This window comes from Aedes aegypti, chromosome 3, assembly GCF_002204515.2.
Source record: "Aedes aegypti strain LVP_AGWG chromosome 3, AaegL5.0 Primary Assembly, whole genome shotgun sequence".
In the NCBI taxonomy this organism is placed as follows: Eukaryota; Metazoa; Arthropoda; class Insecta; order Diptera; family Culicidae; genus Aedes; species Aedes aegypti.
Window position 1 is genome coordinate 336041137 of NC_035109.1, and position 24924 is coordinate 336066060.

At 36.0% G+C, this 24924-nt stretch overlaps 1 protein-coding gene across 1 annotated transcript in view; it reads right to left on the reverse strand.

The window, feature by feature from the left end:
* The window catches only part of LOC5578575 (homeobox protein vnd), a 45575-nt gene extending 21068 nt beyond the window's left edge, over window positions 1-24507 (reverse strand). The window contains exon 1 of the mRNA XM_001663914.2: window positions 23823-24507. Within this exon, the coding sequence (XP_001663964.2) occupies window positions 23823-23977 (155 nt within the window). The 5' untranslated portion in view covers window positions 23978-24507. The remainder of the gene's footprint in view (window positions 1-23822) is intronic.
* Between the last annotated feature and the right edge of the window lie 417 nt (window positions 24508-24924).

Consider the following 24924-nt stretch of genomic DNA (forward strand, 5'->3'; position numbering starts at 1 on the left):
GCAGTTCTTTATAGTTATCTATCTATCTATATAAATAAAAATGGAATGGTGTTTGTATGTCACGAAATGGTTTACGAACGGGTCAGCGGATTTGGATGATTCTTTCTCCATTTTGTTCGTCAAGGGTTCCGACGTGTTTGTGTGTATAAAAGTTCCATGATATTCACCGGGAATGTCGGAAAAATGAGAGTGAACGGAACTGTCATTTTATATGGGACAATTCGTAGCGGTTTTCAACAGCCTACTTGATGGCAAGACGAAGTTTGCCGGGACCACTAGTACTGATATAAAAAATATTATATACACTAGCTCAATTTTTATAAGAGATTTTTCCTTATTTTGATCATAGGCTGTTCTTTCATATTTTAATATTGTTTATAGTTAATGGAACTAATGCTTATTATACGTTCATAGAGTCTTATTAAAAAATAGACTGAACGACTTGGTGAACACTTACGGAAAAAAAGCTAACTGTTTCTCCGTTGTGAAAAGAAGAAGCCAAACTTGTGTTTGCTAGAAATTAATTAATTTAGTAAGTACTATCCCAGCAAACCAGTGATCATATAAGGATGTTATTGTAAAATTGTATAAACATTCAGTTTGCGTTGTAATTGGATACGATGCAAAACTGAGTTGTTACAAGTTGTTTATGGAGCATATTTGAATTTGCATCTTATCAAATTTCATTACACAAAATATGTAATTTCAAGTTGTCATTCCTTTACGATTTCTACTTTACTTGATTAGGTTGTTATTATAATCTTCAATGTGTGATTAGATATATGTTCATTTGATGTAAATATAAAATCATACAGGGGAAGATTACACGTCGCCGTATGCTTCTCAAAATCAGGCATAAACCGAAATTTTTGAATAAACTTACATATTGGATAATTAAACGTCACAAACTTACAGAAACACAAAAACATCACTTTATATACGAATTTCTGTTTAATTTCCTCCGTAATCACTTCACTTTGTGGAGCACGTACTGGGGGAGCGACTGAGGTCCAGTGCTGTTACAGCTGCATAATGTTATTCGATGAATATGGTCTATAACACAGAAAGTTCCTTCAGCGTTTCACTGGCTTCTTATAAGATTTCTAGTTGTATTTATTCAATAACTGATGGTCAGAAATTCGTGGTTTGTCTCACTATGTTTTCTTCTCTTTGCTTTGGTTTGTTTGTAAAAATCATGTCATATAAACTGCAAGACAATATCATACACGTTGGTTGTAGTAAACGCCAAATCAACTTGTCTAGAGTTGTATTGACCATGATAAATTGTCTATAATGTATGTATTCTAAACCATTTGTTTATACCGAATAAGCGATTACTCTATTGAGTTGTTATCTCAGTTTGTAAACATATTTTTTGGCTGAATAATGAATATAATTGCTAATGCATCATAATAAAACGAGGAATAAATGTGCCGACGCCAAATTCTCTTGAACGTGGGTGGCCCTGCCACCGTTGTAGTATGGGTGGGTAGAAGTACGTGCAGATGAGCTATATTGTTAGATTTATATTTGCCAAATTTCCCTGTCATTCAAGAGCGACCGAACGGCATAGTGGTAGCCTATATGATTAGCGATTTAACCCACCGTCGGTCGCCCTAGTGTACTGAGTACACGCACTTTGCGAAAAGTCGAAAAACACGTTGAAAATCCCTTCAAATTGATCCGGGTGTTGGTCCTATTCCCAGATCTACTCTTCTTCTTGCTTGTAGAGAAGAAATTTTTCGAAAAAATCAACGAAAAGTATTCGAAAACATCGTGTTTTTAACCTAAGTTTTTAGGCGTGTACTCAGTACACCAGTGCGACCGCTCGTGTAACTTTTTTTTATAAGGCCCGTCACACGAGCGGTCGCATCGTGTACTGAGTACACGCGGAGCAATTTTGATAGTAAATTCAAAGCTAGGAAAGATATAATATGGATGTCTTCGGCAAATTTCTTCAGTTCAACGGTACCAATTGGTCAGTGGACAAAAAACACTTTGGAAAAATCCTCAACTTCCTGTGGCCATCGGATTGTGCCCCGGGGGAACCGATGTAGTGGACATTTCGCAATGCAACATCTCGAACACAAATATCCCAGGATCTAGATTTTTTAGCAAGATGGTATCTTCGGCAAAGTTGTTCAGTAGGTCAAGAGCTAACATGTGATAGGCTGCTTGTTTCGAAATTCTGCCACCAGATGGTGCTAGTGAGCATTTAATTTTTCAAACACCGATATCTCAAGATCCTGATTACCTAGAAAGATGATGTCTTCGACAAAGTTGTTTAGTAGGTCAAGGACTAACATATGATAAGCTACCTAACAAGAAAAAAACTGCCACGAGATGGCGCTAGTGAGCATGCACTATTTTAATCACGAATATCTCAGGATCCCGATTTTTTAGAAAGATGGTGTTTTCAGCAAAGTTGTTCAGTAGTTCAAGGGCTACCATGTGATGATCTTCTTGATTCAGAATTCTTTCAATAGATGGCGCTAGTGAGCCTGATATTTTTCGAACACAGATATCTCAGGATCCTGGTTACCTATAAAGTTGACGTCTTCGACAAAAGTGTTGAATAGGTCAAGGTCTAGCATGTAATATGCCACCCAACTTGAAATTCTACCAACAGATGTCGTATTTTGATCGCGAATATCTCAGGATAACGATATATTAGCAAGATGGTGTTTTCGGCAAAGGTGTTTAGTAGATTAAGGACTTAACATGTGATGCGCCGTTTGATTCGGATTTCTTCCACAAAACGACACTTTTCGAACGCAGATATTTTTGGATTCTGATCGCTTAGAAAAATGATCCTGAGATATTTTCATTACTAAGAAATATTACCCCTTCGGCAAGGTTGTTCATAAGATGAAAGCCTAAATGCAAGGAACCTCAAATTTTAAAATGGTGGCGCTAGTGAGCATGTATATTTTGATTGCTAATATCTGAGGATCCCGATTACATCCAAATATAAACTTCTTGGCTCAAAAGTTCAGTAAGTCAAGTATAAACTTGTGATAGGCCACACTTGTTTGGGAATTCTTCCACTAGATGGTGCTACTGAGTATACTATATTTTCAACCCAAATATCTACGATCGTAATTGCTTTATCATGAAAATGACGTCTTCAACTAAGTTGTTTATTCTGTCCAAGACTGAAGCATGTTTAACATGTAATAAACCGTTTGATTCGAAAGCGGTGCTCTTCAGCATGAAAATCCCATCAGAATATACTTCAGAATTTCAAGTACAGTCAATTTTCCAGTCGATACTCAAAAGATCATCGACTCATGGGACAGATATTCTTTAGAAAGCTGATAAAAGAGAGCATTATAGTAAGTATGATTTTTTGTTTAAAGTATGGTTTCACGAGTCGATATCGAACTATGGAACTTCGACTAATACAGGTTTGACTATATTTGAAAATATGACGACCAAAATCATTGCCGCGAAAACGTGTAAGCCCAATGCTAAAATGACTTTGTTTGGCCGATGGGCCAATAGGTGGCGGTAGTGTGTAAACGTCAAACACGAATGAATACGACGCGAGCGATGCAGCCTGCAGTTGGTCGCATATATACGAATCGGTCGTTAAAAAAATGATCGATGGACACCGATGAGAGTGTGACGCCTTTTTGTCTGTGCTGAGATCAAAGAACTGTCAATAGTGGTTACAATAAAGCAATAGGCCTTTTCACGAGACAGCTGATTCGGAAGGTCTTTGACAGTTTTTCTATGCAAATGCCGAACGTGTCGGTGGTTCTAAAAGGTAAACAATAATATAAAATAACGATCAAATAATGATGAAGGCGTAATCGGTTTTCTAAATAACATCTATTCTGTGAATTCAACTGATTTTCTGATAAAACTGTCAATGGCATACTGCAGTAGCACGTAGTATTTTTCTGCTTTCAAAGAGTATATTTCAAGCACAATGATTGGTTTAAATAATGCAAATAATAGCCTTAAAACTGGTGCTAGACTTAGTACACGCGGCTTTAAAATTTTACTTCCATTTGACAGTCGCTCTTCACCCTTGGTAATCACCGGTCCTTCACCGATAGAAACGAATGCAACATGGACCTGTCCCATGAAAAGGCCTTTCTAATATCTAATGAGCCTATGCATGCTATAAAACGTTTGACTTTTACTGTGCGCGCTGTTTTCAAGTTGCCCGTAAGAGAGAGCGAGACAGCACCAACACACTGCGCACAGTAAAAGTCAAAAGAACAAAAGAATTTATGGCACGTACAGAGGCTCATGGGCGGCAGAAAGCTGTTAAACAAAAACGAAGATGGATGTGAGTTAGTGCAAAGTGATATGAGAAACTCGGTCTCTCATGGCGACTTACGGGATGACACGCACTCTACAACATTTTTCGAATCACCTCGAAAGTGATAGTCATTGCCTGTGTTGTTTACAAATCAATTCAAAGTGCTCTTTGTACTAGGGGATTTTTTTTTATTACCGTACGGGTTTGGGCCGAAGGGTCTCAGATTTTCATGAAAGTTTTTCCACAGGCAGGGCTCATGGATATATGAATAAAAAAAAATTGAGAAAAATTCAGGGTCGCCTATTTTTCCGGAAAACTCAGGTGGAAATTTTTTGTTTTCCCTTGACACTACTTACTTTAAAAAATCATAACTCAAGAACGAAGCATCGTAGAAACAAAGTTTTTATATGAAAATTTAAGCAAATTTTCTCAAAAATCCAAAAAAAATATGAACTGGAAAAAGTTTTCCACAAAATTTTCCACCGTTGGGAAAATTCGTAAAGAAAAGCCGGAAAAACTATGCCCGAACTCGTGGAAAATTTTCAAAAAAATATTTTCGAGAAGGTAATTTTATAAGCCTTAATCACTGAAATTTTTGAAATGCACTTTTTTTTCGTTTTTGAGTTATGGCCAATTTTGTGAAAAATGTCCAGATGTGTCATATAAGACTTTTCTTTGAAAAATCATAACTCAAGAACGAAACATTGTAGAAACAAAGTTTTTATATGAAAATTTAAGCAAATTTTCTCAGAAATCAAAAAAAAAATATGAACTGGAAAAAGTTTTCCATAAAATTTTCCACCGTTAGGGAAATTCATAAAGAAAAGCTGGAAAATCTATGCCCGAACTCGCGGAAATTTTTTAATAAAATATTTTTAAGAAAGAAACTTTATAAACTTCAATTCTGGTAACTTTTAGGATGTACTCTTCTTTAGTTCCTGATCTATGGTCAATTTTGTAAAAAATGCAAAGATTTGTTTTCAAAGAAAAGGCTAATATGGTCATTTTTCACAAAATTGACCATAACTCAGGAACAAAAAAAAAAAGTACATCCTAAAAGTTACTAGAATTGAAGTTTATAAAGTTTCCTTCTCAAAAATATTTTAATAAAAAATTTCCGCGAGTTTGGGCATAGATTTTCCAGCTTTTCTTTATGAATTTCCCTAACGGTGGAAAATTTTGCGGAAATTTTTTCCAGTTCATATTTTTTTTTGGATTTTTGAGAAAATTTGCTTAAATTTTCATATAAAAACTTTATTTCTACAATGTTTCGTTCTTGAGTTATGATTTTTCAAAGAAAAGTCTTATATGGCACATCTGGACATTTTTCACAAAATTGGCCATAACTCAAAAACGAAAAAAAAGTGCATTCCAAAAATTTCAGTGATTAAAGCTTATAAAATTACCTTCTCGAAAATATTTTTTTGAAAATTTTCCACGAGTTCGGGCATAGTTTTTCCGGCTTTTCTTTACAAATTTTCCCAACGGTGGAAAATTTTGTGGAAAACTTTTTCCAGTTCATATTTTTTTTGGATTTTTGAGAAAATTTGCTTAAATTTTCATATAAAAACTTTGTTTCTACGATGCTTCGTTCTTGAGTTATGATTTTTCAAAATAAGTAGTCAAGGGAAAACAAAAAATTTCCACCTGAGTTTTCCGGAAAAATAGGCGACCCTGAATTTTTCTCAATTTTTTTTTATTCATATATCCATGAGCCCTGCCTGTGGAAAAAGTTTCATGAAAATCTGAGACCCTTCGGCCCAATTTGTACGATAATAAAAAAAATCCCCACTAGTATAACCATATTATGGTTATACTAGCTCAAAGAGCACTTTGAATTTATTTGTAAACAACCAGGGAGTGAAATGATCGGTCACGGTGATAATCATAAGTCTATCGCTCAAGTTGATTTTCCCGAGGAAAAAGACGTGCCATAATATCAAACCCGACCAGTACTGCGAGAGTGTGCTCTCACGAGATGTGCAGCAACAAATTTAGATTATCATCAGCAACGAGAAGTTTGTGTCCTACTTTTCAACTAAATATAAAAATAGTATTGTTCAATTTGAACCTAGAATTTGAAGTAGAATGAACCCTATATGTTTAATTTTATTTTGTGCTTATCTATTAATTTACTGGTAACGAAATGTTTTAACATTTGACAAAACGTGTATTGATGAGCCCAAATGATCAGTATCATAAGATGTTCAGAAAATTAAATGCCCACTGGCGCAGGGTTACATAATTCCAAATATAATTGCCAATAACATGTGAGCACTTTCCTTACCCAATAATTTTGATGAAGACGTCAAGTTTTAAAATAATCGGGAACTTGAGATTCTGTATTTGAAAAGTAAAACGAGGAGCTCTTTCTCTAGCCTGATGGAAGTATTTGAAATCTAGCAGCCCATTGCATTTTGAATTGAATGTGGAAGATTTTTGAGTAGGTATGTTTTACACTTGACACGTTGGCCAGTGATATACAGAACAACTTCATCAAAGACACCATCTTTGTAATCTAATTTCATTTTCCTAACCAGGATCCTAGAATACTTGCATTCGAAAATTTCGTTTTGTGGAAGAATTCCGAATCAAACTGCATATACCATGTTTAGTCCGTAGTCCGGCCCAGATAGCCGTAGCGGTAAACGCACAGCTATTCAGCATGACCAAGCTGAGGGTCGTGGGTTCGAATCCCGCCGGTCGAGGATCTTTTCGGGTTGGAAATTTTCTCGACTTCCTAGGGCATAGAGTATCTTCGTACCTGCCACACGATATACGCATGCAAAATGGTCATTGGCATTGTAAGCTCTCAGTGAATAACTGTGGAAGTGGTCATAAGAACACTAAGCTGAGAAGCAGGCTCTGTCCCAATGGGGACGTAACGCCAGAGAGAAGAAGATGTTTAGTCCTTGATCTACTAAACATCTTTGCCGAAAACACCATCTTGCCATATCATTATCTTAAGACATTCGCGATCAAACCTTGACCTATTCAACACTTTTGTCGAAGACGTCAACTTTATAGGTAACCAGGATCCTGAGATATCTGTGTTCGAAAAATATCAGGCTCACTAGCGCCATCTATTGAAAGAATTCTGAATCAAGAAGATCATCACATGGTAACCCTTGAACTACTGAACTACTTTGCCGAAAACACGTTTTTTCTAAAAAATCGGGATCCTGAGATATTCGCGATTAAAATATTGCATGCTCACTAGCGCCATCTCGTGGCAGTTTTCCTTGTTAGGTAGCTTATCATATGTTAGTCCTTGACCTAAACAACTTTGTCGAAGACATCATCTTTCTAGGTAATCAGGATCTTGAGATATCGGTGTTTGAAAAATTAAATGCTCACTAGCACCATCTGGTGGCAGAATTTCGAAACAAGCAGCCTATCACATGTTAGCTCTTGACCTACTGAACAACTTTGCCGAAGATACCATCTTGCTAAAAAAATCTAGATCCTGAGATATTTGTGTTCGAGATGTTGCATTGCAAAATGTCCACTACATCGGTTCCCCCGGGGCACAATCCGATGGCCACAGGAAGTTAAGGATTTTTCCAAAGTGTTTTTTGTCCACTGACCAATTGGTACTGTTGGACTGAAGAAATTTACCGAAGACATCCATATTCTATCTTGCCTAGCTTTGGATGTACAATCAAAATTGCTCCGCGTGTACTCAGTACACGATGCGACCGCTGGTGTAACTTTTTTTTGAGCGACTGACGGAAGGTTAAAGATCATTGCATGGAGACTTGTTCCTACTTTTATTTACATTTTTTATTTTTTGTTTGTTAAAACAAAGTCACATAAAATGCAAAACATTATTATATACAAAATCACAGAAAGCACCAAACGAATTCCTACGAAGTTGTATTTACTAGACTGAATTTTCGGAAATATACGTATATGGCCTCCACTTTTGTACACATAGAGGGAATCTATGCATTTTAAACAATCTTATATTTCCGAATAAGCGTTCACTTTCCTGAGTTGAATCTCAGTTATGTGAACAAATTTGTTGGCTGGGATCAGAAGGATTGAAGCTAACCGATGCTACAGAAAGACGAATAAGTCATGAACAGTTTTACCAACTGTCAAAAGCTGACTACAAACGCAATGCAAAAACCTATGCTAGCAGCTATTACTGCTAGCAGAGAAGTGAATAATTGCTACCATTTAGAATGTACTTCTTTCAGCTTTGACTGTTCCTTGAACTAATACTAAAGTGCTGTATATCACTGATGATTTATCCTTCTTTAAGAATTAACTGTTCTTTGGAATTCAACTTTGAAACTCATTATTAAGGTAGGCTAATTGTAGTTCACTTATGTTTTCAATTTCGGCCAAACGGCATTCGGCCAAATGGCATTTGGCCAAATGACCCTTTCGGCCAAATGACCATTTCGGCCAAATGACCCTTTCGGCCAAATGACCCTTTCGGCCAAATGGTCTTCGGCCAAATGACCCTTTCGGCCAAACGGCATTCGGCCGAATGACCCGGAACCATTACCCACTGCTCAGGATGTATTTGCAGGTTTGGCCAATTGCACAGTTTTTTTTGCTCAGTATTGAGCATGTAGAGTAAGGTGGGGCAAAAGTTCGACCTTAGTGGTATAATCAAAGTTTCCAGGAAAATATTAGCAGATGAAACAAAACAAATACCATACAGCGAACCTTCAGCATATTGGCTATAATTTTGCTGAACAAACTTGTGTCAAAATATTTACCCATTTTTAGTTATAACAGTTTCAAAATTGATTGTCTTATTCGAACTTTTGCCCCACCGGTGGGGCAAAAGTTCGAATCTAGTGTGGGGCAAAAGTTCGTTAGCTAAAACACAAAATATCAATACTTTTAGGTCAGGCATACTTTAAACCAGCCGTAAACTTATGTTTGCCGAAAAATACACACTAAATTTTCATCAAAAAATGCCCAAAACAGGGTTAATTGTAATACGCCCAAAAAATAGCAGTTTTTCGCAAAACTAAGTGGAAATGTAAAATTTTTGTGACATTTTTTGCACGATCAGGCAAATTTTGCTAAATTTGAAGATAATATGTAGATTTCAGGATATTTGAAAAATTTTCCGCGGATTTATACATGGGTCGAACTTTTGCCCCGCAGATTCGAACTTTTGCCCCGCTATGGGCCAAAAATTGATTCCAACTATGTATGAAATAACTAATACACGTCAAAGCATCCTTATGATAGGCCTAGATACGCCCTTACATAAAATATTGAAAAATGTTTTATCTTCATTTGGTTCCATGCATCGAAAGTTTGACCAAATATTACAATATTTACGTCGAAAAACAACAAATAGCCATAACTTTTCCAAATCTCAATCGATTTTTATGATATTTGGAGTGAAAGTCTCTTACTTGAATAACATTCGAACCACCATGACATTTCTAAATTTTGATTTAATTTGAGCTAGAAATCTTAAAAAGAAACTTTTGCCCCACTCGAACTTTTGCCCCACTTTACTCTACCGTTTTGATTCATATTACGGACAGCTTCAAATTCCGGACACTCAACTTTGTATGGGAAACATTTCACACGAAATGTTTCAATTTTTGCCGCTCAAATGTTCTTACTTTCGAGGCTCGTTTTAATAAACATTTTCTATAGATATATTTGCAAATTTATAATGCCCAACTTCCTTATACGTCAGTTTAGTGGTTTAACGATTTCAATTGAAGTTTTGCCTTTTCTGTATATGATTTTCACGAGCTGTCCGGAATTCGAATCGAAGTGTCCGGAATATGAGGCAAAAGTAAGCAAGCGTCCGGAATAAGAATCATAAAAAGTCCACACATTTCTATTTATTTAAAATTATTAATGTTGTGGAATCAAAATCTTCACCCACAATTCGAAAATTAAGTGCTTTGAAGGCTCAATAACGTGGAGAAATCATACAGAATGATTTATTTTATATGCTTTCTGATCAGTTATACTTTACTGAGACCTTAAGTGTCCGTAATATGAATCAAAACGGTATCTGTTTATTTGGACGGCGTTTTGGTTGCAGGGAAAAATTTCGAAGATTGCAAGGCTACATTATTATTGCTTTTAAAAGATTGGAACATGTTAATATTAAAGTGAATTTGACGAAGTGTTAGTTTTTTGTGACCGAACATGGTATTTTAGGACATGTAATAAGCGAAAATGGGCTGAAACCGTCTCCTGACAAAATTTCGACCATTCAGCAGGCTAAAGCACCACAAAATGTGACAGAACATAAATCATTCTTGAGTCTGATCAATTATTATCATAGGTTTATTCCTCGCTTATCATCAAAGTTGTATTATTTGTACAATTAGTTGAAATCAGAAGAGAAATTCATTTGGATGATAACTGTAACACTGCCTTTGATAAAAGTAGGAATTCGTTGATAGAGGCTAAGTTTTTGGAGTTTTATGAGCCTAGCAAGCCAATTGTTATCGTTTCTGACGCATCTGGTTTAGCGTTGGGCAAATTCGACCAGAACAAAGTAACCAGAACAAATTCAATATGTCGAATCGCTTCACCAATTAAATCGAATCATTTGAATCGATTCGAATGTCAAGCTCATGCTTATGAAAATTTACAAAAACAAGCTTTCAAAATAAGACCAAATGAAATTGCATATGGTTGTCAAATTCCTCCGATTCAATAACGTTTGAATTTTAAAAAAATATATTAAACACTTCAAGGCTGATTTTAAGTGCACCTAACAAGGATTCAAAAAATCGATTAATCGGAACAAAAAAAAACGTTTTTCGGAACATCGATCCAAAATCGCCCATCGCTTCTGCTTACGGTTTAGGTGGAGTAATTACACATATTATTGAGGGAAGGGTAGGACCTATATATTTTACATCATTTTTATTTAATTCACCACAAAAGAACTATCCCATACTCCATTTAGAGGCGCTTGCTGTGGTTTGTAGGGGAAGGGGTGGTAAAATGAACACCTTAACGATATCATCTTGTTCCTGATAGAAAAACGAGGAATTTGTATAGCTCTATCACACAACATCAAAATAAAGGATGTTATCTATAGCAGCGACACGACTTCAGATTAAAGTAGCTAAATTTTCACATATTTTGATCGCTAGCAAAAATCGATGCAATATTAATTTTACCTGCACTATGTGGGTAAAATGAACAGCTGTTGGTGGTAAAATGAACATCATGCCAAAAACGTGAGCAAAACAAATATTTTTGAAAATTTTCCTTGCAAATCAGAAAATATATCCATTGAGGATTGTAAACCATTCAAAAAGAAATCTAAAAGTATCAAATTTGACTTCATATCATAACAATATTCACTTTACTGAAAAACCTCAAGACCTTCGAGCTAAAAGTTACCTCAGTTCTAATTTTCAAACGTGATTTTCTAATATCTTAGTTGTCATTGATATTTTTACTTCAATTGACCTCCGTATTAACCCGAACACTACGATTTATGCTCTATAACGTTCGTGCGTGATCATAACTCAGTCAAATTTGTTTTTTTTCTCGGTAAAAGACAAGGTGTTTATTTTACCACCACTTCCCCTACGGTGAAAAAATTTCACAAATTTGGGGAATGGAAAAAAATCCATTTATGTAAATCGACTGCAGAGATATGTACTAGAGTTTTGTCAATTTATGAGTTTGAAATTCAATATAGACCATCACATAAAATAAGAAACACCAATTTATGTTCCCGCTTTCCTTCGAGCCAATCATTTCCTGATGAATTTGATAAAGATTTGATTAACAGCATTTCCCATTGATTATCGCGAAATTGCAAACTTAATAAAATTAGACAAATTTTTACAACCTGTGATAAATTTTATGGATAATGGGTGGCCTGTTAAGGTAGGTAGACAGTTCATTAACGTTTTTGCTAATCAACAAGACTTAGAAATGGTAGATGATTATTAATTATACCAAAATAGGGTTGTGATACCTGTTATGATGAAAGATAAAGATTTAAAATTCTTGCGTACCAACCATGCTGGTATAGTGAAAATGAAGCGTTTAGCAAAGCAATGCGTCTACTGGTTTGGTATTAATTCTATAGCGTTATTAAAAAAATATGTAGCGAATTGTGATACGAGTAATAGTTCCAAAAACGGAAATAGACTCCAAATGGATACCAACTACCAAACCATTTAGTAGAATTCAAGTAGATAATTTTTATTTTGCGCATCATACATTTTTATTGACTTGATACTTGTACTGGTTGATACTTATTCAAAATGGGTGGAACTAGATTGTATGAAAAATGGTACAGACTGTGGTAAGGTTTTTAAAAAGCTGGTTGCAATATTTGCGAGATTCGGCCTACCTGATGTTTCAGTTTCTGATGGTGGTCCTCCCTTCAATACTACGGCTTTCGTTGAATTATTGAAGAAACAGGGAATACATGTTCTCAAAAGTCCGCCATACAATCCTTCCAGTTACGGACAAGCTAAAAGATTTGTAAGAACGGTAAAAGATGTTTTGAACAAGGTTTTATTAGATCCAGAGTTTTCTCATTTAGAATTGGAAGACCAGATAAACCTGTTCCTGATAAACTATAGGAATAACTGTCTGACAATCGAGGGTAATTTCCCAAGTAAAAATCATCAGTTCTATCAGTTCCGAATTTCGAGTTTCAAAAACTACTATTCGATATCTTAATTGGATCTTGTTTTAAATCGTCTATTCAAATGTCTACAATCTGTATACTAAAGTTGCAAGTGAGATTACTTCACTATTAAATAGAGTTGGTCTTATGTGTTCTTGACAGTGAATCAGAATAACTCGCCAATCGCAAATCAAATTATTCAAACCCTAATAATTGCGGTTTTGTTTCTGGCGAATCTACATGTATAGTCCTCAAATAACGTAACCAAATTTAGCAATATCGTGGATTTCTTTGCAACCATTTTTCCTGAATGATCCTTATAAACTTCTACAGCAAGGGGTTTTTCCGAATAACAAAACCAACCAGCAGTGGGTTGATTCGCATGATAAATGAACATATTTCGTGCACCCATTTGATTCCTTCAACAGTTTTCGCTAACCCTTCCAATATTAGTAGATTTGCTTTACTATGTTGCGCTGCTCCTTTCTTATAGCTAGGGTAGAAGCACCTGTTTTGGCCTGTAGACCGTTTTACATAGCCAATCAGCATGAAACCTTTCGGGTGCAGTAGATCACATTAATATGACAGAGATGTTTTCATTTACTTGTCCGAATTGTGTCAAAACATAAGAAAAATGATGAATATGATTGGCCAGTTTAGGAAACGAAGCTAAATCTCTGGCCAAAACTGGTTCAAGCGGCCTATATTGACTAATTTTAGATTTTCGAAGCGAAAAAATGGTTTCAGCTCAATTCCGATATTTTTCATGCATTATATGGATTGAAAGCTTGCGTTTGTTGTCTAAATAGGACTTCCCATACATTTTTAGAGACATTTTTTCTTCGGCTGACCAAAACCGGTTCTTTTACCCTACCCAATCAAGCTCCTGAAGCAGTAAAGGACTCTAAACTAAATCCTATTATGGATGCACTTGGGTGCTACGCCAAGTAAAGTGAAGAGCACTTGGGCTCTGCTGCTCATATGTTGTTTGTAAAACCAATTATGAAAGTTTACATTGCAGTTCCAGTCGATACGCGATCAATTAGATTCGATGATGTTCTGAGAGCGTTTGGCGTTGCGCTTTCATGATGGGTGCGTCGTCAGCGGTTCGATTTTTAAGGGGTGGATTGAAAGTTGTTAATGAAGACTGAAAAGCGAATAAATCAATCGTGAAAGTGAAGAAGGGTTCGATTCGGGGCTGAAACAATGTATGATTTCGGAACCTATTAGCATATTTCAACTGATGAATGATTATTCAGAAAGGTTGGCGTGGTGGGGATGAACATAAATCAAAATTAAATTATAGATAATTCGATTTAGATTTGAAATTGGTTTTGTTTGCAATCGACCACTGAGTCAATCAGAGTCGAATGGGGACAGCTCTGACATAAATTGTCAACTTCAATTACATTTCAAAAGAGCAGACATTCATCCAACGGATTGACGTTTCGTAATTGAGTTGAACCGAAATAGACTGCCTCGCGGAGCGAATACAAGTCTCCGATCTTATTACATCAAACATCCAAAGTCATGCAAAGGTTCGTTTTTCCCCTTGGATAGTTCAGATAGACAAACAGAGCCGAAATTGCTCTGAAGAAGGTTACACCCATTTATGTCGCATTCCGTTTTGTCACGAAGGACTTGTTGTGCCGAGTTCCAAGAGCCCGCCAGAGCACCTGAGCCTGAGGAGATATTATTTTTGATAGCCCTGGGAAAATCGGAGGATGTTTCTCTAACAAACTAATTTTGGCGCCCTGGCTATGGAAAACTGCTCACATGCCAACTCATAATTACCAACTATTTATGACTTGCACCGGTAGATTGTTTCTGTAGATCGGCTCTCCAGCTAAAGCCTTGGAGTTCACCGTAACGATGATGATACCGCTAGCTACTTCGGTCGGCCACACGCGTTTCAGGTGCGCTTCCGTGCTCATATGGAGTTAGGCTTTTCGCAGTCAAGTGTGCTATCAAATGAAGCATACCCATTCAGAATTGGGAATGGAAGGAGTAATGGTCCTATCTAGCTTCACCGGAGGTAGGGTTACCATATCAGTACTGGTTATGGTCAGACTCAGACAGCAAAATAATAGTGACTTCAGTGACTGAATGAATTAAATTAGTGACCAAATAATGACTAAAAACTACAAGTATTAATCAAAAAATGTAGTGAATTCCAGTAATTAAGGCTATTTCTTAACAGTTATTTGTACGGTGATTGCCATAAACATTGGAGGTTTCCTCCTCATTTTCCAAGAGACGAATACCACGGTGCCAAGCCAAACCGTTATTATAAAATAAATGCCCATCAAAACTGAGTACAGGGCCATTACAGTACAATATATTGAAATTATATAAAACAGGAATAAAAGTTTATGGCAATACTTGTAGTGACGAACCATCCATAGCTTGTTTGAAAATTACATAAACTTAACGTTGCCACGATAAAAATGTGTTATCATAAGCATGAAACGAGCTCACCATCTTCGAGATAATCCATACTGGACTGAACACGAATATCTTTTCGCATTCGGATAGCGCGAACCGGAAACGATTGGTCTTGATTCCGTCGCTCGTTCCACAGGAGCATGCAACAGAATCAAAAAACCACACACCACTCTTTTGAGGTTATTGTTCAATTATTTTGTTTAGAAGTAATCGGCCGAAGTCGTGGAAAAAACAGGAATTAGGACAATTCACTACATTTGTATGAAAGTCCAAAGGTGACTACTTTGATATGCATATCTAGGTACAAACACTTCAAATCGATATTTTTTTTAAATCCACACTGCTCTGTCTTATAAGTTTATGGTAGGTGCACATGTGATATATGCAAACGTCATTTGACCGTTAATAAAATTGTTTTTAGATGGATAGAGATGAGTGCCTTCCAAAGATTTTATTCACAAAAGAAATATTCATGGGTTTAAAAATCCACAAGAACCCAAGTTTTCAAATCAAAATCAATCAACACGATTTTTATGGTAAAAAAATGTACATTTACGATTGGTAACCCTAACCTAAGGACAAAGTTTCCTTTTCCAGTTTGGAACAACATGCAAAACTATGCTGCGGCTAGTTACCAAGAACCGATACTCATGCATGAGCACGACCAACATGTACGAGAGGGGAAATCTTTTGGCGTGATGGCGTGTTGGTTTTTGATTGCCCTCCCCAAAAAAAAAAGAAACTATCAGATTCAATATTTGACATGTTGAAATTTCTGGCTTCGTTTGGGTGATCGACTGTAATGCTCATATGCATTGGAGAAGTGTTTCTCTTTGGAAAATATGAAAAATGACGTGCTTCAAAGTTATTGCAATATAAATTCAAGTAACACTTGGACAATCAAAGGTTTTTTCCTGCTGTTCCCTGTACAAAGACATTTGAGAATGAGGAAAACTTTACTAGCGTATGAGCGGGAGTTACCGATAATATTCAAAACTATGGCTTATTATTTTCTTAGCAGACTAGCACTTGTACTGTTTGGACCTATTCACTTAAAAAATATTATGTATATTTTAAAAACAAAGACCATTTTTTAAGTTTAAATGCCTCCTATGAAAATTTATAATTGAACTGGCAATCCAAATATATGAAAATTCAAAAACGATTTTGTAAAGATTGGTAGTAAAAAACGCCATACTTTTGGTTGCTGAAAAAATCCAGGTCATTTAGGATTTTTTTTTTCATTCAAGCTATTCCAGAACATATTCTTTGAAACTGTTATTCAAAAAATTGGAATTATCAAGAATTCTATTTAGATGTAAGGCATAGCGGGGTAAGTGGATCATTTTATGCTGTTTAGTATAAATAATTAAATAGTTTGATTGTTTTCGCACCATTACTTCGTTTTAAATTATATTTTCACGTTCAGTAGTATTAGACTGAAAAAGTGGCACTAACTTTGACTTACACAATCAAGATTGTAAGCTGCAAAAAGTTTCTTATATTATTTTATTTATAAAAATTAATTATATCTCTGCCTAAAATTGGTTTTTGTTTTCAAAACATGGTAAACATTTCTCCTTCTTTCTACAATTCTATTTGAATGAATCATACTGTAAAATTATGAATAAGTACAATTATAACCGACATGATACACTTCCCGCAAGTGTAACATGTTCCATAATCATGTATTAGTAGATTTGTTATGCGAATTTGATTAAACTTTTACATCCTTAAATGTTGTTTTGCTTGAACTTTCTTTTATTCCTAGCTTCCATTTGTCATAAAATTAAAGATAAAATTTTGATTATACCAACTAACAGTGAAAATGTATTTTTGGTATAAAGCACAACAATTTTAAAACCTTTTTGTGAATATTTATCTAACCGAAATTGGAGTTTTGTGTCACGTCTACCTCGTCGGCGTTCTTTATTTATTTTTATTTTTCAAATCCGTTGAGAAAATCAAATTCGGCGGTGCTACGCCACGTGCAAATGTTCTGTGGAAACATGTTTATCGAAGTGATAGATGTGTTTTTTATCGGAGATTATATCTAAAGATGTTTTGTGAAGTTTTGTTTTTTACTTTTATTCGATTTGCTTGCGTTTTGCTCGAGAGTGCTCTGTAATGGCACCATCAATTGAATTCGTTTCGCGTGACTTGTTTTTTTTTATCTCCCGTGCGTGTTGATTCAAAAATTGGTTCGTGGATGCTCGATTCGGGATGGATTAAGAACTGCAGTGCATGGATTTTGATGGGCAGTGCTAAATTACGGCTCACACTATTGTTAATTATTAGAGGAGCGACAGATTGCGCGGATTTTCGAAAAAAGATTTTGGTGAGTTAGTTCTAATCCAAGTTCTAATCTGCAGCGCATGATCGCAATGCGTAAATAGTTCATTTGTCTGCCTACGTCTATCAAACGTATCCCATGGCACTACCCTTTCCATCAACATTCCACAACATCCCGAAACACCTATGAGAGGTCGTAGAGTTCTCTGCATCTTTCTTAAGTAGGTGTTCAATCAATCATCCTTTCCCATTCCCCAGCTTTCGCAAGGACGTGGCCAGGACAGCTCTTGATTATTGGAGGATGTGTCAATCTTGTCTAAGAGTTAGAGGTTAGTCCCAAATTTCTGACTTTGATAACGGACGAGAAGGAGGCAACCCTCATACAATGGTCTAGGACTGTACCACCTACGAATTTGTGCAAAATGCTTAATGCTAATGCTAATGCTAATTTATCTAACCGAAATTGGAAGAGTGCAAATTGAACAAATTCTCTCATTGAAATTATATCACCATACTTTATTTGATCATATCTATTGTTCGAGACAGACAATACAATTATATTGACAAAAACAATGGAAAGATTTCAGTTTGCCTAACAAAAGTAGATGAGATAAATATTTTCAAACTACGTATTTCTTCCGAAATCATACAACACTTCCGTAGATGTGTATAAAATGGAGAAAATTCCCCCAAAATATTCTAGTTACAATGTTTATTTTTGTTCAAATCAGTGTGTACTAATGTTAAAGAAGCATGTCATAATATATTGATAAATTAAAGATTTTTTTTTATTTCAAGCCTATTAAAATATGCAACATAGCATTTATAACAAGAATGAGAATAATATCATTAATGTTATACAATATTGCATAACGTAACAAGAAAAAATCGGAGAGAAAATCAGTTTTTAGATCGCTTCTCTAGAATTTATCAGTTTGTTACCATGTTTTGTTTTAACTATATCATACGACGCGGGTTATAAGTAAAGCATTTTATTTTTTTTTTTCTTTAACTTTTGTTTCGTTCTTATATACAATACAATAAATCGATGACCCTGGAGGGATCGATTCTGCTTATACGTTATTAAACAGAAAACATCAGGTACCGTAAAATCGGGTGTAATTGATCAGAAGGGTGAAATTGATCATCGTATCACACGATTTTATTTATTCGTAATGGAGCACAAATATCAATTTAAGCTGCAGTAAATGAACGTTGCTTGTCGTAACTATTGTCGAATTGTGTGTTGTGAAGTTTTTTTGCGTTAAAGAATGTTTATTTCTATGAAAATAACGTAAAATTTCAAAATCATGCACGATGCAGTATTGACAAACACACAAGGATTTAAACATGGTATAAACCTGAAAGTTTGTGAGGATGCTTGAGATATATCCCTAAACCAGATTTCATCACCAAAACTCGTACCAATTAGCTCATATGGTTGAAATAATTGAATTTCTGTTAGATATAATTGAATTCCTTAGGAAATTGCATACATTTAGGCGTTTACGGCGTAATTCTTGAAATTTAACTATTCGTTATTTATATAAATATTGCATTGTTAAGAATTTTACAAGCATATTCGGATTCAGGGAGCTCAAATTTATCAGAGTTGTTTTGGAAACTAACAATAATGACATTGACCAGTGATCAATTTCACCCCGAAATGAGATTCTCTGATTTTTTTATTTTAGAGATATTTGTTAACACTAAAATGACATTTGTTAGTAAATTTCGGTATATAAGTCGATGAGGCTCACCTTCGTACTTGTTTTCCTGCATTTAGTTGTTTGGAATTGTTAACATTATAGAAAACAGACTAGAAAACCGTGAAAAATGATCAATTTCACCCGAAATTACGGTAATCAGTCGACTACATCAGTAGTCGTGAAACATAATTATACATACAGTAAATAACACAAATCTTCTCTTTTAATATCCGGATTTCAATCAATTAAACTAAGAAACCTCAACCTACAAATGCCTTGTGTCTATCGCTAGCTTTTCAGGCGAATCCTGACCTTATAACCCATCCAAACCCCAATTCCGTGGCACTTATGAGAACGTCGCTGAGTCGGTGGCCTCTCATTAATTAAGTGCTACATCAACATTTCTTTCCCCTATCCTTAGTTACGGTAAATATGGGCATGGCCGGGAGTAGCGATGTTCATGCTTTTGGTATTCTTGTTTAAGATTGGTTCAAGGTTTACTCCCCAGCCTTGTTCCTGAAAATAGTCTGAACGAGATTGTCAAAAGAAACATTAACGTTGCTAGTATCCAATTTACGAAGTATACCGAAACTATGCTAACGCTGTAATAGCCTTTTCTCAGTACCACAATCTGGGGCAGAATGAATCACTCGGGCGGATTTGATCTCGATACCAAATAGCAAGTTCTTCGATGTATGTTGAATGTCTCGTTTGCATGTTTTCTACTGTATAGATTTCTAACGCTGATTTTAAATAATGTTACACAGAAATATTCACAGTTTTTGAGGTAAGCAACACTATGTATTGGAAAAGTCAATACTGAACAATTCGCTGGTGCTAAGCTCATAAGCAAACTTTGAGTCTATGAACTGTTATGTAAGCTTCAGTATAAACTAACGAACTCGTTTTGAAACCACTCAGCATATTGCGCATTTCACCTCAAGTTGGACTATCATAAAAGTTGTAGAGTGCAGAAAAAGTGTGATAAAAGTTTGCATCGGATCATCTCGACGGATTTGGAGCTCTTGTTCCTTGAACTGTAAGGAATAAGTGCACCGAAGACACCAGCAAAATTCGACGTAACCCTGAACTGCTATCACACTTTCACGGATCGTGCACACTTTTGTAACGGTCCAATGAATCATTGACGGTAACTCTTTTGGTTCTCACCGTTTCAGAACAGCATAATTTTTCAATTATAGAACCGCTTACTCTAGAAAATGTAATTATTTTAAAGAAAATTTCCTACATTTAGGCGTTATATGCTGGTTTCTAAAGCTTAAATTTACAATTAAATGGTCAAATACACGAATTGTAAGAATTTTGACGTCACTCTATTAATCATGGAATCCAAATTTAGTAGACGAGGAAGCTTTTTATTCTTAAACTTGTTTTGCTGTATAGTGATCGATTTTGCCGGATCCTATTCTTGACACTTTTGATTCACTTCGGTAGTGTTTTTTTAAAGCTGCAGACCTCATGTATGACCACAATACGAGTCGTATTGAAGCGCTCCGTATTGCAAAATTTCAGACTATTCGACCGAAAAAGTCCCCATGCCAAAGTGAATATGGAAGTATCCAACTGGTTCTGCACCCTACTTAATGTTGTTTCATTAGAAATCAATTACGTGCACTGATTAAGATTAATCAAGTGTTCATAAATGGATCCAGTGCCACCATGTTTTTTTCAAAAGCTCCATAAGATAAGCTATTTGGCGATAAACGAAATATCGTATATTGTTATTATTATAATCTTTATCGAAGAGATTTTCGGTCATTAGCTAGTTCTTCTCTAGATATCAAGGGACTCTGACGATCCTGATACAGAGTCTTCTTGGCATAGTTGGATATAACATTTGATTGCTGTTCACTTAAATTTCGGTTGATGTGCTGTAACAGGTTATTATCGGCACTATTGAGCAAACATATTAAATAATGCTGCTTCACTTGCTGGATCAGTTTTACGGCGCTACTGATCAATCCAACATCATAAAGTTCTTACGGAAATCAGCTTTACTCCTGCCATAATGCGAGATATTCTGGAATGACCACTACGTAGTCTCAAGAGGACCCTTTGATCGTTCAAGTTATCAATCCATCTGTGGGTGCCTCCTTTGATTTTGCGAATGAAGAGATCTCTTCTATCACGCCACTCTCGTTAGCCTCCATAAATGTCTCCGTACAAACCTTTATGGATCGTACTATTTCTATGTAAAAGCTTTCCAAATTCATACAGATATTTTTACAATAAATTATGACTGGAAATTCCTTCTGCTGCATTATGAATTATTAAGAACTTCGCACAAAAGTCCTATGGAACATGTAACAAGAAATTTTACAAGAATTTCCCGAATTTTAATTATGCTGAATTAAGATTCCTTTCTTAAACAATTCCAATGCAAACTTAATTCCAAAAATTGCACTTACAATTCTTTGACGTATTAAAATAAAAACGAGATTGATTCGAAAATTAAATTAAAATCTCGTGCAATATTTTATCCAGAAATAGAAGAAAAAGCTTGAAGAAAACATTAAAAAATTATCAAATAATTGAAAATTGAAAATCAACTACGAGAACTTTGATTCTACCCCATTACCCCGAATCCCATTACCCCGAATGCCATTAACCCGAACGCCATTACTCCGAATTCCAAAACCCCGAACGACCCATCACCCCGAATGACATTACCCCGAATTCCAATATCATGGAGAAATGTCATCAATATCATCATGTCAAGATAATTGTGAATTCGGGGAAATAGCATTCGGGGTGATGGAATTCGGGGTAATGGTATATTCGGGGTAATGGAATTCGGGGTGATGGCATTCGGGGAAATGTCATTCGGGGTAATGGGGTAGAATCGAGAACTTCAATGTACCGTAATCTGAGGGCAAATTGATCACTATTTTACAACTTTTGGTTGTGTTATCCTTCGGAACTCAAATATTGTCAAATAAATTTCGAATTTGAAAATCTGCCTAATACGCCTAAATGTAGGCAATTTCCTTTGATAAAAGCACATTATTCGAGAATAAACGGTTTTATGGGCAATACACTATACTTTCTATGCTGTATGATAACTAAAATAAGTTCAGTAGTTTATACTTGAGCTTACACAACATTTCGAACACTCAAAGTTAACTTGTAGGCATAGCACCAGTGAATTGTTTAGCGCCAACATTTCCAACAGTATTGTTTACACCTTCAAAAACTGTGAATATTTATATGCAAAACTAACCTTAATAAAAATGAAATAGTTCAAAATCATCATAAGACTTGAAAATATAAACTAGAAAACATGGAATGTCTGTGGTGCCAACGAAACCTTCAGCATCCTTGGGAGTAGGTAAGCGTTTTTTTTTCTAAGCGTTTTTTTAAAGCGTTTTTTTCTCTTATAAGCAGGTGAAATAAACTCACCTGAAAAAATCTGAACTGCTACGGCAAATGCAATGTAATATGTTGTTTACAAAATGGTAATAAAATCTTAAATTTGTTTTACCAAATTAGGATGATAGTGTTGTCTAATAACACAGAACACCTAGATATCAGAAATGAATGTAAAGTTTGGAATGATACTAATAAAGAAATTAAAAAAATGGGAGCAAATGATACTAAAGTACCAAAAACCGACCTGATCAAATTTACCCCAGTGATCAATTTGCCCTCGGTTTATGGTACTGAGAATTTGTTAAGTGTCTACAAAATCCTTTTCACTGGAATATTGAACTGAACTAAATATTGCTGTAATATATTTTATGTTTTAATGTGTGAATGTTAATTAGACCAGTAAGATTCTATATCCTATATTTTCTTCTTGTCCTATATTTTTTTCTTGGTAGCTATGGACATAAAGTATAATCGTGTATTCCCATGATATACAAATGTAAAAATGACAACAACAATGCTTCAGATAACAACATCAGCAGTGTATTAAGAACACTAAGCTGAGAAACTGGGGGATCTAATTCCAAGAAGAAGAACGAAACTCAAATATTATTCTTACTTTGAATTGAATAAAAAAGAAAACAGAAACATATATATCAAAATACTAGTTGTGCCTTGGTAATCCCTTCGTCTGATTATCACCGTTAAAACCAACTCTACTGACAGTTAGAAATCACAGTCGACACATATCTCAACCCTCTTACCAAAATTTATGACCTCGGCTGGGATGCCCGGCCCAACGTTTTCAAGAGGTTCACACGACCGGAGACAACAGCCACTCAAAAAAATCATACCTCAACTTAGGCTAGCCCACACTGGCGCATTTTCAAGTGGTCCTAGTCTTCTTTATTGCCGCAAATATAGCACCCGGTACAATTAGCTTCCCATTCGACTTCTGGTAATCGTTGTCCAAATTTCTGCTACCTCTTCAAAACAGTCCAATTTTGTCCACCGGTTATCAGGGGTAGATTACGGCCGCGTACGACCATAAATCTGTCTCTACATAACGAATTGGGTTATTTGTCCCGAATCGGCGGCGATAACTTACTCGTACTTGTAGTCGTAATCGGTGGCTCCATAATCCGGTGGAATGAGCTGCCAGCATGAATCGTAGTACTCGTCATACCCGGCTACCGAGGCGACCACCGTGGGAATTGGCCCAGCGGCACTTCCAGCGGCGGCGGAAGCACTACTATTGCACATTCTGTACGAACCGAGGAGTGGATCACTTGAGCTCAACAACGGTTTCGAGGGGACACACACTTGATTAGCTATTCATTCATTCCATCAATCGAGGGTATGCTCTTTCACTCGCAAAAATCACACTAATTGATAAGTCAAACCACCTCTCACGGTGAATGGCACTATGGATAAGTGTTTATTTGGCACTTGATATTCGGAAGCATTCAAATGAGTACCGGAACCATCGCCGACCGACCTGCTCGTCCACCGGGAACTGAATCCATCGACAACTATCACCTTACTGATCTTGGGCAATCGAAAGCACCTACGACACCATGGGTAAAAGCCTTTATCTGTACCGTCAACCGTTGCCAATCGATAGGGACCGGACGGCCGGAGGGGTTCTTCTGACGGAAAGGATGGCTTTCTTGTGCGGTTTATCAAACTGCAATAAGCCACGCTCGTTTCTGATAACCGGTGAAATGCATTAGAGGAATACGAAACTATGGTTCACCGAGAAGATATGACTAGTTCGCAGCACTAAGATCGCTAACCCTATCAACTCCACTAAGCTGCTTGAAGGGCTAATAAACCAGTATCCGATTGAATAGCAGCGTATTGGCTGTTTATTAGAGATTAAGAAATAATGAACTGATAATAGTAGAGACTATGTTGGACACAATATCGCCCCCACGCACCAACCTCAACTTGCTTGCCGGTCCCATCCAATGTCTGATACCAATCAATATAAAACCCATTTATCAGTTAATCGCGCATTGCTGATCGAGACAGTTGTGGACATTCTCGCGTGTAATCAGTTTATTAGTTTGCGGACGTTGCGTATCGATTCAAGGATGATGGCGGTTATGGCACGAACTATTCGCGTTCGACCACCGTGTGCAGTGCACCTTTATTGTGCTTTCTGTCGTATGCTGAACAAAACTGATAAGAAAAAGAAAAAAGTGCAT